This window comes from Gallus gallus, chromosome 21 (assembly GCF_016699485.2).
Source record: "Gallus gallus isolate bGalGal1 chromosome 21, bGalGal1.mat.broiler.GRCg7b, whole genome shotgun sequence".
NCBI classification, from domain to species: domain Eukaryota; kingdom Metazoa; phylum Chordata; class Aves; order Galliformes; family Phasianidae; genus Gallus; species Gallus gallus.
The window spans coordinates 3,622,136-3,641,112 of record NC_052552.1 but is presented as its reverse complement, the minus strand read 5'-3'; the positions used below and the strand labels follow the sequence as shown (position 1 = coordinate 3,641,112).

General features: G+C 43.4%; 2 protein-coding genes across 30 annotated transcripts in view; both read right to left on the bottom strand.

Moving 5' to 3' along the window:
• KIF1B (kinesin family member 1B) overlaps window positions 1-11,490 on the bottom strand; it is an 85,041-nt gene extending 73,551 nt beyond the window's left edge. For 23 of the 25 annotated variants that reach the window (XM_040651332.2, XM_040651334.2, XM_040651340.2 and 20 more), the window contains exons 1-2: window positions 11,210-11,490; window positions 4,672-4,856 (exon numbers count right to left, since the gene is read on the bottom strand). In XM_040651332.2, the coding sequence (XP_040507266.1) occupies window positions 4,672-4,777 (106 nt within the window). In that variant the 5' untranslated portion in view covers window positions 4,778-4,856; window positions 11,210-11,490. Of the gene's footprint in view, window positions 1-4,671; window positions 4,857-5,021; window positions 7,211-10,718 lie in introns of those variants that run through there. The other 2 variants (XM_046903264.1, XM_046903263.1) reach the window with 2 other exon arrangements.
• Window positions 11,491-13,439: 1,949 nt separating this feature from the next.
• The window catches only part of UBE4B (ubiquitination factor E4B), a 35,970-nt gene continuing 30,432 nt past the window's right edge, over window positions 13,440-18,977 (bottom strand). For all 5 annotated transcript variants that reach the window (XM_004947453.5, XM_003642511.6, XM_015297149.4 and 2 more), the window contains 5 exons: window positions 18,803-18,937; window positions 18,234-18,425; window positions 15,788-15,962; window positions 15,169-15,315; window positions 13,440-14,753 (listed from right to left, as the gene is read on the bottom strand). In XM_004947453.5, coding sequence (XP_004947510.2) covers window positions 14,692-14,753; window positions 15,169-15,315; window positions 15,788-15,962; window positions 18,234-18,425; window positions 18,803-18,937 — 711 coding nt within the window. In that variant the 3' untranslated portion in view covers window positions 13,440-14,691. The remainder of the gene's footprint in view (window positions 14,754-15,168; window positions 15,316-15,787; window positions 15,963-18,233; window positions 18,426-18,802; window positions 18,938-18,977) is intronic.

The window sequence follows — 18,977 nt, the reverse complement described above, 5'->3', positions numbered from 1 at the left end:
TGTAGCAGTCACTACACAAATTCCCACTACTTTACTACCCGCATGTCCTCAGTGCCAGCCTAAATAACAACCAGTTTCTCATTAAGGACCTTTCCCATCAGTGATTTAAACCAAAGGTTATTTCCATGATACAAACTCCTTAATGAAACTATCCAAGCCACACTAATGGAACGCTACTTCAAAAGAAAACCAACTTGCTATTATTACACAATAGCATTTCTTTTCCATTCAGTGTGCCTTTTCATTCAGAAAAGACTCAAAAGTTAAATGAGAAAGCAAAAGATCAGCAAATTCTAGTTCGTTTTGTTTTTTACCTTTTGGAGTAAGCTTCTTTGAAAGTGGTTGATACATTTTAGAAACACACAATGAAAACAAATCATTAGAAATAAAAAAAGTTGTATTTTTCCCCTCAGCCTCTATAAATTAAACTCAGATTGCCTTACAAAGCTTTTCTGCCACCAAGGACGCCTGCTTGAGAACCCAAGTTGCCATCTGCCTACAGCAGCAGCTGTAACTATTGTTCCTGGCAGGTGGGACTGCTCCACTGGCCCTACTTTCATTAAGTACACAATACCTTAAGCAGTCCACAAAAAAACTTTTGAGCATCACAGAGCTATAGCGAGTATGCTGAGTTAAAAGCCCCAGACAGGCCATTACCAGTGCTAGCCTGAGGGGCTGGCTGCACTCACACCTTCAGATACACTTCGGCTGTGCAGGTGCACTTGGCACACACATCGCTTTCAGTGGCACCCACAGGTTGCAGTGCACACAAGACACCAAAACCTGTTTTAATTCATCTACACAATCAGTTACAGAGGACATACAAGTAAAATAATTCCTTATTTCCTTCCTTCATCGTGCTTTTCTATACCTTGTTCAGCTTTTTAAAAGAGCAGACCGTTACGACTCAGCTACCCAGGACTACCTGGACAGTCCTGCACCTGCTAACTTGAACCTCTGCTTCACTTTAACTTTTATTTATGTGTTGCTCTTTTTAATGGACAGCAGGCTTATCAAATCATTCCCACCAAAAACAAAAGCAAAGCACCACAAGACCACCACAACACTGGGATGCTCTCTGAACACAGAACAGCTCATCTTGATTCTATGATTCAATCACCCAAGGCAGCAGCTGCCCATGCTGTTCACATTCTATATATGCTGATAGAAAATACTTTCAGATCTATAGCCCTCCTCTCACCCCATCTATAACACAGCAGGATGGTTTTCCCACTCATGAAAACAGTAATTTAGGGAATGGATTGACTCTGTTGAACACACTACAGGTAAGATGCATTGATGCACAGCATTCTGAAGGAAAGATTAAAAAGCAAGAGATAAAACATATCCAAACAAGATATGCTTGACATCCAGAGGTTCAAGATTTGTTATTGAAATCTTATTTCCAAAAGCTCCTGGCAAGTTTAACCTCAAGCACATTAAGCCATCTATCCAGTAAATTAAAGAAATACAAAAGCAGATAATCCTCCAAATTTAAAGACTGAGAAAATGAAAAGGAATTGTCTCAAAGATAAACTGCATTAGGGTTATTGTGGAAGCTCCAGTCTGCTTCAGTACTGTGTGGGATTTTAATCAGCAAAACACCATCATAAAAGCAACTTGAAAGTCTGATATCAAGTTCCATATGAAAATATTCTATCTACAATAGCAGCATAGGGAAGGAACAGTGTATTATACAGCGTAAGGACTGCTAGCAGAGAGATCACCCCAGGGAGTTAATTATCAATATGAAAAGTCTTCAGAGCCCATTAACTTTTCCCTCCAGGCACACATATCCCTCACCAGGAAGCCCAGCGCTGCTGACTAACCCAAGGGCAGTGCTACAAACACAGCTACACTGTGTCCTGACCCCAGTGGGTCTGTATGCATGGGTTTCTGGGCACAGGTCTGTACTGCTGGCAGCCTCTGGACAAGGGGCAATACACATGTGCCCTTCGGAACTGAAATCCAAATGAAAACGAAGCATTTAGGTCACCTGAATCTGTGTGCATAGCAAATGCTTTTAGAAACATGTCATTTTTTTCCTAAGGTGTTAGATATTAACAACAAAAAACAAGAATGGTCTTTCTTAAAAGCGTTCCTCTCCGTAAATGTTTCATCTTTCATTTGTTTTGTTTTTTATGTAATAATCTGATGGTAACATTACACTGTCTTTGGAAATCATTTCACATTCACTGATTAAGTGCTTAAGTAGTAGAATTTTGCTGTTCCTAAACTCCTGTGTTTAGGAATCCCTCTATTGTCTTCCATTCTACCCTCAGTTCTCCCATTTCCACTGCAGAACTTCTGACAGCATGATTCAAACGGATACCATCTGCAATCAGATACGATCTGAGCAGCACAGGCTTTCTGCCAAAATACCAGCCCCTTAATGCAGTCAGCACATGTGACTTCAGCTGGACTGCAGAATTTCATTCCTGCAATGTATATTTCAAAAACAGAAAGACATAGTGATGCACTCTGACAATTCTTTAAGTGCAAGACGCCGCAGATCGCAGCTTTCTGCAACTATAAAGAACAACAAAGAAGTCAGAATACTCAGCAAAACAAACAAGCAGGGTGTGCCAAGTACTGGTTTCAAAGTTTCCATACACTGCCTACTTCAGAGGGAAAAGCAGAAGCCCTGATCACTCAGGGCAAGAGCACTTCTTGCAGGAGCACTACTGCATTCGTTATGTTCAGCTTTAGATACTTCTGCATATTTCATTAGTTCAATTATTGAGCCACAACCCACACATTCCTGTACGTTTCTACCAGCGCACAAAGCTACTTAATTAAAGTTTAAACTATGGATAAGTTGAAACAGAAATGCTTAGTTATTAAGAGTATATAATAGCATCAAATGTAATTCACTGAAGAAAATTACTGTCTACAGCTGTTTTCTGTATTTCTCCTCAAAGAGGGCAATATGGGGAAGAACAGCCCACAAACTGACAGAATGTATGACTGCTGAAACTGGTGGTTCCTTTCCCACAGTCTCTAACAGCACTGATGACTTCAACCTGACCATCTGTCCTACTGCCCATCTTGTATCACAGCCATAGGACCCGAATAAAAGGCCACTGATCAAACATTTCCAGAACACAAAATATAGCAAAAGTCATACTTAAGTTTCCAACTACATAAATCATGAAGTATTTTCCTCCTTTTGAAAGCTGATGCAGTTTCTTGGGCATTCAAGTGCCTCTGCAGTGCAGTTCCAGCATTCAGAAACAGAAGTGGTGTTTTTGCCCTATCAGTTGACAGATGGACAGAGCTTCAGTGGTCACCCGTGTCACTGTACCACAAATAGTTTCCACAAGCTCCTGGAGTTCAACAATCCTAAGCCTGTAAAATGATTGCTGTCACATCATGACAGCAATACGAAAGCCTATTGCAGAGGCACCCAGCAGTGCTGCTGTATATCAGAGCTCGGTGGCATTTCCATAATGAATGCCATCTCATGGAGTCCACAGTTCTTCCCCTCTGCAATGTTTTGGCCTAAAAGTTGGCGTGCAATGTTTGGATGTGAGGATCTGTTTCAGCAATAGATCACTGCTAAACGCTTTTTCCCCACATTTTTAATGGCAACTTGAAAATCCAATAAAAATTGTTTTGTCAGACAATATTCTACATGGGGTCTAAATATAAGAGTTTACTGCACTGCAAGCAGTAAAGCAAGCAGCCTCTTCTGCGTGATGCCTCACTTTCAGTGAAAGTAAAACACACCATACATGATTTAAATGACACCACAACCAGATGTCACTGCAGACGCAGGCTGAAGTACAGCCTCAGATAAGAAAAAAAGAAGTGGGAGGAAGCCTGAATGCAGCCTCCTTTTTATTAAAAGGCATGAGCAAATATTCAAGTAATCAAACAGAGGAGTAACTCAGTACTCTTGGAATGCTAATTCCTTAGGTTATAGGCAAGAAGATATTACTTGATTACTTGACAGTAAAAAGTACTGTAAGAAGAGTTGTTTATAGGTATAGTTCTTAGTCTACACGTGACACTGCAGAAAATGGTATCTAAACGGCCTTGATCTTCTAAAGCACAAAAATCTCAGTCAATGGCATGCCCATGTTCAGTTACCCTGAGATGAATCTTACCATCGTAAATTGACCCAGGATAATGATTTAATAATCCTAATTTCTAACAAATTAGAAGTGTTAAGTCTTTTATTTTGCCATCTAGACTGGAAAGCTTAAAACTTAACAGGATTTTCTCCTTTGTTTTCTCACTCGCATTACGCTCCTTGACACAAGCACAGATTGCCAAATATGCACACCAGGAAGGAAAGCAGCAGACCCAGGCAGGAATCACACCACAAGAATTATGATACGGTGGCCTGTAACATACCTCTACATCTGTCATTCCAATATAGTGAAGTTAAGAGGTTTTCATTTGGGTATCCCAATCTTTCTGCAGAATTCACAACTCCTCACAAGCAAACACCATAAACAACAGTAACAAACTTGTGATTTAAGCTTTCTAGTTAGATTCTGAGGTACTTTTTGTTTGTAACAGTCTCAAAAGAGAAGAAGATTCACTAAAACAGTAATTCTAGATGCTGTGAAGTACACACAAAGGAGTTTAGTCCGATAAAAAAAAGGGGATTAATCAAGGAGAGAGAATAGGGAGAGAGTCCTTTCTGTGCTTAAATCAACTTACTGGTTGAATTGCCTTGCATCTGGATGATACATTTGGATTCTTTGCTGGTTTCTCGAGAGTTGAAGGGCCGGACCCGAACAGCCACCTTCACAGAAGCCCCCGACATTCTGGCTGCTTGTCGTACAGTCGAGATATTACCTGAAAGAGGTCAGAATCCTTCAAGTTTACCTTCTTGCTGGCGTTTTCTAAAAAGAAAAAAGTAATTTGGTTATTTACAACTCCTGCATTCACTGTGCTGATAAAAAAAGGGTTGTATGAAATTGTTTGACTTTAACTCCTCCCTGCAAACACCCTTCCCATGCAACAAGCTGCTACTTCAAAGCCATAACTGGAAATACACTTAACAGCACCTGCATGCCGTCTCCCTGTTCAAAAGTTTCTGTCATCCAAGGCAGTTCTTTTGAAGCATATAAGCAGATTTGTTTTCATTGCTTGGTTTTCTTCCCAGAAAGAAGGGGCGCTAATACCAAAAAGGAGATCTGGTTGCAACATGTGTTGGGCTTAACCTAACAAATATAATTTTAGCAGTAAAGACAGCTGCTTAGATTTCAGAATGAGCTAGCTGCTATCTACTACATAGCTACGGTCCCTAGCTGTCAACTCCTGCTGCCACAAAGCATTAGCAATATGAGTAAAACTGACACAAGTGTGATGAGACATCCCACACTGACTCTTAATACACCCCAATCCAGACAAAAGGGTGCAGCTATCAACCTTAAAGAACCCTCTGCACTCCTGGGAAACTCCTTTTCCCAAAGGAAAAAAAGAAAAGGAACTCATTAACTACTTGTATATCTAGTGATTAAAGGGCTATTCCATAGGGATGAAGGGGAATCCAAAATTACTGCCTTCAGGTTAATATTACTATCTCTGTGTTCCGCAAATGTTGACCACTGAGTTCATCTTCATTTACTATCAAAGCACTTGTTCAAATGCTACCTACCACATCTCAGTGATGAAGCACTTCAGTATGTAGCAAACTATTCATCACACCCACAACCCCAACCTCAAGGCATGTCCCTCTGATACACTATTGCAATGTAGAGACAATAATGCTGGGTTCAATTGCATTGCGCCCAAACAACCCTTCCCATTAGAAGGAAGTTTCCCCATGTAGTCTACCATTAAGAAGTCTGATATAATGCCACAAGATACTGTGAGTATTGAAGTTCAAGGCTCAAGAACCAATAAGATAGACTTCAAAAGGAAGCCATCCAGGTCTAGTAAAAAACAAAGCCACCATTGTGGCTACCAAAGTCTCCTTGCCACAGTCTGGAACCTGGAAGGCTACATTGAGAAGATATGATGATACAGTTGGTTTACCCATGTATTCTAAAGATCTGCCACGGCCACTGCAGAAGAAAGGACTGAGTGGTGAGGTGAATCCGGCCATACTCAAGAGAGCCATCTCTACCTTGAACCCAAGTTAACAGACAGAACTCTACTTTGCACTTCTCAGCATTCAAGGCCTTGAAAACCTGAAAGCTTGCTTCATGGCTTGCTGTACTCCACACATCCAAAGAAACATCCATGTCGTGTAATCACAATGCTACAAGATCACAAAGCATACTAGCAGATCAAAAGCAGAAGCTTTCCAGCTCTGTAGTTCTCCAGCTGGTAGGTAAGTGCTCAATTCAAGCAGTGACGTCTTCACACAGGACAAGCTTTTAATAAAACTGCGTTACTTCATTAATGTCATCACATGGTGAAAATGGAAATTCAATTACTCCACCAAGCAGCAGCAGCAAGCATTCCTTATTCCAGCAGGTAATGGAGGTCTCTCAGCAGACTACAAGGTTTGGAATACCCATAGGCACAAACCAACAGGATTTCAATGGTATTGCAGTGATACAGCAAAGTGGTACAATGAGCAGTTCCAAGGCAGACACAGTCAGTTATTACAGCTCTGCATTAGCGACAGATGAAGAAGTTGCACTACAAACTTAAACACAGACTACAGCAAAAAGGTAATGGGAATGAATTGCATGATTTGCAAAGTTTGAAAGAGATTCTGTGGGTGTTTCACAGAGGTTAAGTATGACAAAGTGTGTGTGTGTGTGTGTGTGTGTGTGTCAAGTTTAAACCTTCATTATCACCTTCTCCTGATTATCTCCCAAGTGGAAACGATGCTCTCCCTTCCTAATTCGATCCCGGGTAAGTACCTGTGCCCTCAGGAGAGCTAAGCAATAGACTAATCTGGATACAGCCTGGTGGCATTACTTATCTGACCCTGAGAACTGCTGCTAGAGCACAGAACATTGCCACACATGGCCAACTCAACATTCTGCTTCCAAAACGCAACTTATCAAATGCAGAGTCTCTGTTAGCACCAAGTTCACAGCGCTGTGCCCAACTTCAAGCTCAGCGGTTTATACTTCACCAGGCTGCAGAAATCAAAGAGGCTGCAGAGCTTCCAGAGGGTGTGGTACACCACGGGACAACAGAAAACTGGGGACTGATTTGTCAGGGCTTAGATTATGGAAACGCCACCCAACACGGGCTGGGTGGGAGGTTCTCATCTTCCTTCCCCCCACCTACCAATATTAACATGAAACCCACGACAAGGACCAATACATGGAAGTAAGGGCAATAATGAAGAGATGTGTAAGCAATACAGTTTGCTCTTATAACAGCATTTAGGAAATTTAAGGATTTTCCCTTCATACTGAGAAGTGCTACATTCAAAGTTCTTTATGTTACTCTTCCACACAAATACCTCTCAGAGGACTGCTTCTATCTCTGCAGATAACCAGCACACATAGGAAGCTGGGAAACACAACGGAGTGGAAGAATCATCCATGTGCTTTTTAAGAAGTTGTGTGCACCTCAGAACCACAGCTCGGCTCTGCTGGACTGAGAGCTGCAAGCAGCTGCTTTTTAAAGGGAAAGCATTTACAACCAAACACAACAGAAAGTGCTCCTGGTAAATGCCTGGTCTGTGAGATACATTTGACTAAAGCAGAAATGGGAACTGGGGATTCAGAGATGCTGTATCCATCAGAGGTACCTTTGAGACATCATTGATTTAACTGCTCAGCAAAAGAAAGAACTAAGGTTGTAAATAAGATAGCGTGTAAAAATATCTTAGTGGAAGGCATAACTGTATCTGCTATTTAAATGCTACCCTATAACCACCTCGCAGGGCACCATCCAGCTCTCACCCATAACAACTGGCCGAGGGAGCCGTGAGAGCAACACAGTGCCACGGGAAGGCCCTGCAAAGAGACAAGGAGTGAGCAGAGTTCTCACCTCAGACAAACTGCTATTTTCAAATGGCAATCGAGGGACAAGTAAAAACGTTTTTATCATCTACTGTTGGAGCAAGCAAAATTAAAAGATGCAAGCGGGCACTTTATTCTTACACACAGCAGAACACGTTATGGAAAACAAAGCTCCTGGTGATACAAGGCCATGTAATGCTAGTTACCTCCAACAGCATTAACTGCCAGAACTGCTTTCCAAAGCGCCTGGCAGCAGAGGGAAACTGCAGCTCCAGGAACGCATCCTGCTGCATGATAAGCAGCTGACTGACCTGGAGGTTTTCTGTGCAAATCCTTTGTCTTGCACAATAGCCATCTTGGACCTCTCCTACCATATCTTCAAAAATACCCAGCAAACCACAGAAAAGGAGCTTAAATGTATATATACACATTAGGCTAGATCTGTACAATACTGAATCAAAAGCTTCTCCCTTCTACTGTTTTTGTTTTTTTAACCTTTCAGACTACCAGAAGCAGCCACAGAACATCAGGGATGGCATCAGAACAGGCTTCTTTAGCACAGGCTGAGAGGCACAGGAACGCAGTTCCAGAGCAGTGTAGGTCACCAGCAGGAACAGCCTCACCACCAGCAGGGCTTTCCCATCAAACAGCAGCTGGAGAACACCACGCTGACTGTGGAAGCAAACTGTCCTCTTGGAGCGCCTTAAGCAACCTGACTGCGGTGTCACTTCAACCCGCAGAAAACAGCGCTCCCAACAAACCACACACCAAAACTATGGGGAACTAATTCCATGAGTAAACACCACATTCACAAGAGAACATGAGAAGGACATCACCAGCAGCTCCACGTGCACCGGCTAAATGACAGCCTTGTTCCTAACAGCTGTGAAGAAGTACAGAGCAGGTCACAAATCCAACGGCACTAAAACACAAAAACTAATGGTGGACTTCCAAAAGTACCAACCCTCTCTTCTGTGCTCCTCTAAAAAGACACCACCACATTCACTTCTGTCTCACTCACAGTTCTACCCCTTCTCACAGCTGAAGCAAAATGCCTACTTGCAGATGCCCGTGGATTTCTGATGCTCACAAGAAGACCTCACTATTGAAGGTTTAGTTTGAATTAATAAGACAACTAGCCCCAAGACCGTGTATTTTTCCAGGCTTCCCATAAATCTATTCCTTTTTCTTTTAAAGTTTATAACACGTTATGACCAGTTAGTGAAGGCCTTCACCACACAGAATTATACAACAAGGTGAAACAGGACCACATTGTGCAGCATCGCAGGAGCTAGAAATAAACTGCGACTGGTTTTTCAAGGTTCACATTCCCCAGAAGTACCACTGAGTACTACAGAACACCGCCTGAGAGCAGTAAGAGGAGATACAACTTCAGCAGTAAGTGAAGATGTGTAACACAGCCCGTGGGACAGATTTAGAAGAACAACCTTAAGAAAATGAAGCTGTCTTGCATACGTTCCTTCCAGGCTTCGAAGGCCGCCGTTTGCGGCAGAATGAATCATTCTGCATCTTGAAAAGGATCTACCAGTTGTGTAGCTTTCAGTGTTTGCTCTGTATGAATCCAACTGAGGATCAAGAAAGGAGCTGTGTGAGTGCTTGATGCAATACCCCCCTGGCAGTACCCACGCATTTGGTGAGCTCTGTCAGCACAAAAGCAAAGCCTACATATTAATTTTACACCAGACTATTACTAAATGATATCCACCACCCACCAAGTCCTACAAGTGACACACACGGGGTTTGATTATTAAAACGTATCATTAAACAAATCACCTGGATCCCTTGTCTGTTTTCTGCTATTCACGCTGCCAAACACAACCACGCTGGTCAATCACCACTTATGATCTCAAAGCACCTGCAACTACACCTGGGCCTCCACCCAAACGCATAAATAAACAAGCTGTTCATTGGAACCTGGAGCCTTGGATGCATTCTGAAGTTCTGATAAGTCAATTCAGAATGTATTGTTCTTTTCTGAGATTGAGACAAGGAAAAAGGGTCAAAATTTTATTTACATCTTCGAGTATGTTTGTAAGCAATCCAAAGCAGATACCAAAACAAGGTTCACACACACAAGAGAAGAAGTATTGCTTTTATTCAACAGTCAACCACTGAGTCCTATCCGGGCAAGAAACAATATGAAATGCCTACCAGTCTTTTAAACAAAAAGAATTGCTTCCTACATGTGTAACTTAACCAGATATCAGCTCTAAAGGAAGGGAAGGAACAGGCCCAGAGATTAGTATGTGGAAAGTGCACAAAACAGCTGTTCAGAGCAGCAGGGGTTGCCAACAGGGGGGCAGTGGGGGATCCAAATTTAGGTCCCGCTCTGAGGATTGGGTAGTGCTGACAGCCTGACATATCAGCTGAACTCATGCACCACAAATTGCTGCCCTGGGACTTCGCTATAGAGCAGCGATGCCGGATAAAAGAGGTGCACAATCTGGTAGCACCCTGAGAGTCAGATGGTATAAACATGTGGGTATTTACCAACGCACCAACGTACTGGGCTGTACAATAACCAAAAACAGTTGAGGAGACAGAAACGAGGAGAATACTCTTAAAAAATAAATAAATAAACAGCACAGATGTCTTTCAGCGCTCGATTCTGCGATTAAGAGAGCGGTCAGAAAGCCGCCATCAGCACCCAGGGAATGTCGCTCCCCGCTTAATCCCCCAACTCTACCCACGACGCCGAGGTGCCAGGCCCGGCACTCCGCCTCGGCTCTGAGCGCCGGCAGCTCCCCATCCCAACATGGCTGCCTCGAACCGCGCCGCGCTGCAGCCAGGGGCAGAGCCCCCTACCTGGCGCTGCTCAGACACAAGGCGGGCGCCTTGGAAGCGCCGTCCATCCATGCATCCACCCATCCATCCATCCCTCCGGCTGCGCACACCCCGCGGCCGGCGCAAGGGCCGCGCCTGCATCCCGAGTAGCGACGCTCGCCCCGAAGGACGGCGAACCGCGGCGACACCCGCGGCCGCGATGCGGGCGTGGAAAAGGCCGCACCGCCGGGGACGGAAGCGTGGCCGGGACGGAACGCCCGCACCAGACAGAGGCGAGGCCGGGCCGAGGCGGGGCCTTGCAGCGCTGCCCCAACAGCTCCGGGCCCCGCACCCGCCCCGCTCCCCGAGCCGCAGCCCACCCGCGGCGGCCCCCGCTCCCCCCGCCGGGCAGCGCGTAAACAAGCGGCCTCCCCTCCGCCTTACGGCTCCCGGCACAGAGCTCTTCCCCGCCTGCCGTCCCCCTCCTCCCGCAGCCGTTGGGCCGCGCTCCCTCAGCGCCGAGCGCCCCTCACCTGGGGATGGCCGCGGGGGTCCGAGGGCCGCGGGCGGTGCGGGGCCGCCGGCGCTGTCAGCGGCTGGGGCCGGCGAAGGAGCGCAGCGCGGGGCGGGGGAAAGGAAAGAAAGCGGCCTCCCCCATCACACTTCGCCGCCTCCGCTGCCAGGAGAGAGCAAGAAGACAGAGGGAAAGGAGAAGAAGGGAAAGAGGGAGGGGACAGAGGGGAGGGAGGAGAAAAAGGCCGCGACGGGGAGAAGCGGCAGAGCGGTCCACTCCCAACCGCGCCGCTCCCACACTGACAGAATCGCGGCTCTCCGCACACGGCCCCGCCTCCGAGGGGGAGGGTGAAACGTCCTCGCAGCCAATAGGCGCTCTTCGCTGCCCCCGCTGCCCTCCTGTTGACCAATCGCCACGCACAGGATGAGCACCTGCCCGCCCCTCTAGCTGCCAATCACCAACCTGACACGGCAGCAAGCCAATCGCAGCTTAGGAATTCCCGTCCTCAATGGAAGGCTCCACCCTTCGAGACAATCCCTCCGCGAGCCTCGGGACGAACGGGATCGGCTCGTCCGCCGCAGCACCAATCACAGCTCGGGGCGGAATCCGCCCCCGCCCTCTTTTAATCCGTAAAGAGCGCCGTGAGGGCGCGTCCTCACCCCGCCCGCTGTGCGCGCCCCCGCCGCTGAGGCACGGCCCGCCGTGAGGGTCCGCGCGCCGCCCCCGGGCGAGGCCTCAGGGCAGTCCGCCAGCACCGGGCGGGGTTTCCCATTTCCACCATTGTAACGTTTTCTGAGATATTTAGCGTACATCAGTCTTCTTTTCTTTAACGCGAGTGGTTAAAATTAAGTAATTTTCTCACATCCTGCTATTAGGAGCCCCAGTCTGTCCTCGCTGCCAGAAACAAGCAGCTGACTCAGATATAAGTGTTGCCATTACATCAGTGTAAGTTGTGTGAGGTACGAATCAACTGCACCGCACTGTATCCCTGTCAGCACTGGAACCGGAGGGTGAAGTGGTGACAAGCGATGCAAATTTGTAACTATAAGCACGTTTTGCAAGGTTTATACAAGTCAGCTCTCGGTGTGAGGAGCTCCAGGTTGCTCAGACTCTTTGACAGCCGTTAAACCAACCACCTCACCTCAGGCACTGGCACCACACTCAGTATTAAGTCTCTTATTGCAATCAGGTTACGGTTTGACTGAAGAAGAGAATTCATACCTTTCAAATAGGGCTTCTCCCAATGAAGTTTTAGCTACTTCACGTTAACCTTAACCTCTTCTGTAATATCTACATGGATACATTTTGTATCAGTGATACAAATACAGTAAACGCAGCTAAAAGTTAGAAACTCCAAAGCAGCCCAATGAGGCGCTGTGCTATTTATATTCCTCAGGTCAGGATCTGTTACCATAGCAGAATAACTGTGAGTTCAGACTCTGAAGGACATTGTCTTGAATAACGTATCCTATGCCATATGTAAATACTTCCATTTCTTCCTGTTACAGAAGGTTAATGGAAACATCCTGAATTTCTTCAGACAAGCCTTTTATCTGGAACAATGGCATATTTAACACACTTCAGCTTACTACGCTAAAAAAACCTTCACGTTTACCTGCAGAGCTGATCTCTTACTGAACATTCATGATTCATGCAAAAAAATCATTACTTCTTCATTAAAAAAGAAAAAAAAAAGGCCTAGTAAAAAGGTATAGCTTGCTACATACCATCCTAACACATTATAAACCTTGATGGATTTGGATGCTGAATAACAGATGGAAAATGAAAGCGTAGCTGGCTTTGTCCTGTGACTTTTGGAGGGGAAGAAGAGAGAGCTGTGAATTTGTGGAAGGAATGTGTATTGGGGAACTAAAATAATCATAAAACACATTTCTCTGTTTCAACAGGCCATGTAGATGGAGACTTTGGAATGCTCCCTGCATCCTTGGGAAAAATATTAATAATAATTTAAGCTAAAATTCCATACCCACAGCATGGGATATACATATACTAACCAAAACTTTCCCCGAGGCCTCGTCACCAACTGTCATATGGCCAAGATTCGGTCTATTAGGAAAATTCATTAATTTGAAGTGCTGCTAACACCTGTGTCTATTTTTCCACGTCGAGTTGTTTGTCACCCACAGGTTCTAACTCACAAACAGTAAGCATGAGTAAAGCCACCCAAACATCTGTATTTTTGCTGCTCTCACTGACTCAAAGGAATGATGAACAAAGGAAACACTTTCTGCGAGTGTGTATCATCATTTATTGTAGTTCAAGAGTCAGGAACTGAACAGAGGACACAGCGAAAAACAAATAAAAGAAAAACAACCTTTTTTTTACAGACTTAATTTTAAAACACTGTGGTTTCAAATCCTTTTTAAAAAGGAAATTCAAGTATCATAAGCAGGGGGCAGTAATACAAAAATGTTTGTGAATGTTTTTAATCTCTTTTCTTAAAAAAAAAAAAAGAAAAGAAAAAAAAAGTGTAATTCTACATTTCCTGCACCCTTTTTGCTTTGGTAAGGCCAAGCCACGGATACAAACTGGGAAGCAACATAAAAAATGACCCCTGCCCCCAAAATGCAGCCTCAGAATAAAAGGATCTGCTCTCTGCAGACAAGCTTTAACGGCTCAGAACTGTCACTTAGCATATATTATATCTGCAGCATTAAAAGAATGGATTTTCTTTGTTGAAAAAGTCACTGAAATCCTCGTATTCTCAAGCATCTAATTCTTGGCAGCTGTTGTAATGTATCTCAGTATCAAGGCCTTTCAAAAATACCAGAGCATCTTGATCAGCATAGCGGGACATCTCAGATAACTTAAAATTCACATGTCTAAACTTTGCCTTTTGCAAATTATCCTCATGTCTTCTAACACCAATTAAAAAAACAAATATGTGAATATGCATAATATAAAAATACGATCCCAAGATTAACACTTTGTTGCAGGCACAGTTATCGCACAGAGTATACTCTTTTGAGGGCAGGGGAATGATTTTGTTTCTTCACAGGGATTTTTTTTCTGCATTAAAAAAAAAGAGACAGCAGTGCAGGTCTGATAGTTGGAAGAAGGGAGGGAAAGAGGAAAAAGTTATTTTAGCAGCAAAATGTCCAAGGTTCTAACCACAATCAAATTAACGGATATCCGGCTGTAAAAAGTAAGGTTGAAGGGATGCTGCCCTGATCCATTCATCATTGCTAAAATAATTCAGCTGTAAAAACTCCAAAACGTGACATACTGAAGGACAGTTTTGTAACATAAGCAACTTCCTAATTTGTCCTCCGTGTTATTGACCATCGTTATCACTTAAATATATGTACAAGATTTAAGCTGCTTTTCTTCTCGTCCACATGCTTCTGGTCGCTACAGCAAGTTATGCCAGTGGGCGTGCTAATCCCATCAGCAGCTTTCCAAGTGTAACTGCCCCAGTGTCAGCGAACAGCCCACGCCCTGCTCTTCCCACTGGTATTGGCGTGCACTGCAAGGGAACTCTTAATGGTCAGCATTCTGCTTGTCTCTCATCCAGGCTTGGATTTGCTCTTTAAGTTCTGGCACTAATAAGGTAAAGAAGAGGGAAAAAAAAAATAATTAATTTGGTAGTTCAATTACTTAATAATGCTGCTTCTCATAACTACTAGCAAGACGTCTTCTAGAAACCCAATTGAGAATATCTACTACTGTTTTCTTCTGACAGTGGATTTTCTGCACAGCTTTAAGTAAACGAATTACTCATTTACCTGTCATAACAATATCCGTTAGCCCAGTAGTTATGAACTCAAGGGTGGTTCAATTTTCTTTTCAGAAAAAGGAGAAGCAAGGAATTAAGTGTTCCATGCAGGTTGAGATTAAAGAACTGTTAGTTCTACTGAGGCCTCAATGCTATCTTCTGAAATTATACGGAACAGAAAATACATGCACATTGCTTCCCCCACGTCAACAGGTCCATCACTAACTGAGAAGCAAGGATACCTGGTTCCAGCATATTTTCTGTCAGTGTCTGACGATTGAAGGGATCAGTGGAAGAATTCAACAGATGCCTCAGGATGATTGACCTGTCCATAATAGTTCCAGATGGCAACCTCACAGGATCAGTCATCAGAGTGTCCATGAGTGGATCTGAGGACACAATCGTCACATTGAAAACAGATGAAAGCTTCACCTGAACAGAGACTTACTGCACAGAACTGATACTCAGTCTCCAATCAGCCACATTGCTGAAGTTACAGAAAACAGGTAAAAGCAGCAGGAAGTTAAAACGAGCAGTGGATTTAGTCCCAGGACAGAAAGGGAAAAACAGTACAAAGGTTAAGCATTAGCCATTTTCACTATATCTCAGATTGTTTTTTTCCTTACTGTTTTAAATTACATGCAGTGAAGACAAGGCTTGGACTGGACAATACAATTCCAAGGAAAAAAAAACAAAAAAAACACCCTTTGTATCTCTTAATTCACTAATTTAATTGAATTGGAGAAGGATGTAAGTCTCCATAAACACAGTCTCCACTAATACATAATCATACTTAAAAACAAGATAAGAGAACAAATCTGTCTTGACCTAACAATTCAGTACTTAGAAAAATCAACTTGCCTCTGAATTCATCCGGAGCATCGCTGTAATCAATTTCTGCACGGGCATTCTTGGCAACAATCTCTTCCACTTTCTCTGCCAGCAGTTTGAATTTTTCTATTGCTATGGTTGACTTGATTCCAGCCTTTCTCATCTTTGATATGACCTCCTCAAAGAGCTCTTTGCTGTAGGACCTCTACAAGCAAAGCATAAAACTTTGCTGAGCTGCAGTATCCTAATGTGCCGCAAACATTCTACAGTCCTCTTAATGCTTTTTAAAAACTTTAGAAGAGGGGATCAATAAAACCTCAAATTATGCAAGACAGAAAATCATAATGTACAGAACACTTCATCTAGCACAAAAATATCAACTTTGGGTTACACTTGTGCTTTTGTACTGGTCATTACTACTGTACAACTGTTTGGCAGAAAAAATACAGCAGAAGACAATACCAACTAATCAAAATGGTTGAGGCATTCAGAGAGGCTGACTGTAATTATTAGCACTGTTCCTTAGATTAAATATCTGTCTTGTAACATCTGTCCATATCCTTGACCTCACCAGTCCTGGCCAAAAATATCACATAAAAGCTTTTTTTAAACCCTAGTTCTCCAACCATTGCACATGAAGACAGCGAAAGAACTGCTCTTTACATCAGCACAAATACCCTCAGCACCTCTTGGGGATCTTCAGGATCATTAACATCCCACTTCATCCTGGCTGTTGAGAGAATACCATAGTCAAAAAAGACTGATGCAACAGCTTTCAGGATTTAACATTCAAGGAGTAGAGGTTACATATTTCATATGCATCTTTCCCCTGAAAGCTGCACTGTTTATTATCCTCAAAAACAAATTCAGACCCTGGAGTTGTCTGCCACACAGAGCAGAAGCAGTGCATTTAAGTCTTTTGTTGTGGTTGGTATTCTCTTCCCCATGGTAGGAAACAACTCAACTGACATGTACTGGTAAAGGTGTGGCTCTGTATCCCAAGATTTACATTCACGTACTTGGAAAGAAATGAAGCCTCAACTTAAAACTGCTTGAAAACAACAGCTAAAAACGTGATTATACAGCCCATCCATGGTATAATTGAATAGTGAAGTACATCTTACAACAAATATGCCAAGTTACAAGCTAACAGATACCGTGCATTTTGTTAGATACGGATGATCTCTTAAGTTCTCTGATAATGCACAATGCAATATTAAAAAAATGAAAAAGCCTCCTAAGATGAAAAACAAGCCTGCTGCCAAACTAGTAAGACGACTCCTTCAAGCACCAAATACTTGCTTGCCAACTGGTGCAGCATGCAGCACTCTGCAGGAACTGCCTGCTGCTCACAACTTCACAGCTACGTAGTGCAAAATACAGAGAAACAACTGCACATCCTGTGGTTTCGACTGAAACAAACAGCGCTTTCATCCAACTAAATAACTAAAAAAAATAAAATAGGCAAAGTCCTGAAAGCTGCTTATGTTCTACAGCATCACTTGCTTTTAACTTCTCAATGCCATGTTTTGATTGCCTTTTAATAGCCTAGACAGTGTTCTTTTAATAAAAATTGTTATTCACACTGCAGCACAAGGCTGAGTTTGATGACAAAATGTAATACAGTGGGACTCGCAGGTTTCTGCTTTCTTTGGGAAAGGAGACTACGCCAGCTGGCTCCAAGAAATACCATTCTCTACTTAGGACACACGGTGCCCACCCAAACTCTTCACTAGCTCACAGAGAACAGAACTCTGGCAATAAGCCTGGGGCTTTGTCAGTGTTTTCAGATTCCTGCTAATACGTGCTAAGATTTGAAATGGGAGACTCATCAAAATACCTTTGAGAGATGCTGCCACGATCAAACAGTTTTCTATCTGTTTATTAAACTTTAAATGGCAGTTGAGGAAATGTACATTTCCTCAACGTTTCCTGTCACTGACAGTTTCCAAGAAACCAGTCACTCCCCCCACTTAAATAACTAAGTGGCCTTTCATAAAAAGTGGGTATACGATTTGGAAACTTAAGTCTATGAATGAATTTTGAATTGTTAAAAGAAGCTCTTGCTCTCAGCATCAGCTCTACCTTTGCGTGTGTTCTTAGTGAGGAAGCAGAGGAAGCAGTCAGAACTCAAGCACTTCAGTTTTCCCACTTGCAAAATCAAGGCTGGGTACTTCTGCTGCTTTACAATGGGGATGCAGCTAATAAGCAACTAAGGCTCAGGTATTTTCCTGTGTAAAGTGCTATGGAAGTTTGTGGCTCTGTACCTTTTCAAAACCCTTTGGAAATACACCAATCTACCAAGAGCAGAGAGAATACAAACAGAGATGATTTGCAAAGGAAATAAATTGCCAATACACACGCTGGAAACGAGGTAGCAGCACACAAGTAAAATGAAACTCTTCTAGAGTATTCTGCAGAGCCCTGATTGTGCACAATGCTGTCACCCACACCCCCTTATCTTTTTGGAGCTCACCTGATCATCAGCAATTGCTTTAGCAAAACGAGCACAGTCTAGCTGTAGATAAATGTCAGTCAGCTGGTCCAACAGCTTCTTTGGTTCAAACCCGTATTTCTCAGGGTTCTCAACTTTTAGGTCACGGCACTTCGGGCCACATAGTTGCTGCAAGTTAAAGTTCAACATAGCAGCCAATCGTGGTCCAAGTTCCTACAAGAGCAAAGTAAAACAGACTGTAGCACAAAGGCAGTAATAACGCAGATTATCATCATATCTGTATACAGAAAGATCAGGAATTATTAACCAATATAATTATCATTTTGTAGGCTTGCACGAAGTGCCTTTTCTTTAGGCATGGTCTCCCTTAAAAATACAAGTAATGCAAACACCTCGTCTAGAAGGATCACACCACCTCAGTGACTCAAGTAATAACTAAGTAATTTCAAGAGCAAACAGATTTCAATAGAGTTTGAATTGGAGAAAGGAAGAGAAGGGAGACAAAGGGCCACCAAACATTTCGAAGACATTACCCAAGAGAAGAGCTGTTAGAGAAGCTAGGAACTAAGTTACATCTGAGTAGGACTTACAGGTCTGAGAAAAGGCTTTTGAACCTGCTTGGTAAGGATATGGAACATATCAACAGTTTCTGTTGCCAGGGCAAGATATGAACGAGAGACACGCTCATCCTGAGCCAGCTGCGACTGCCGAGCCTGCTGCTGATCCTAGAAAATAAATATTCAGTGGTTACGAGGTTAAATTCAT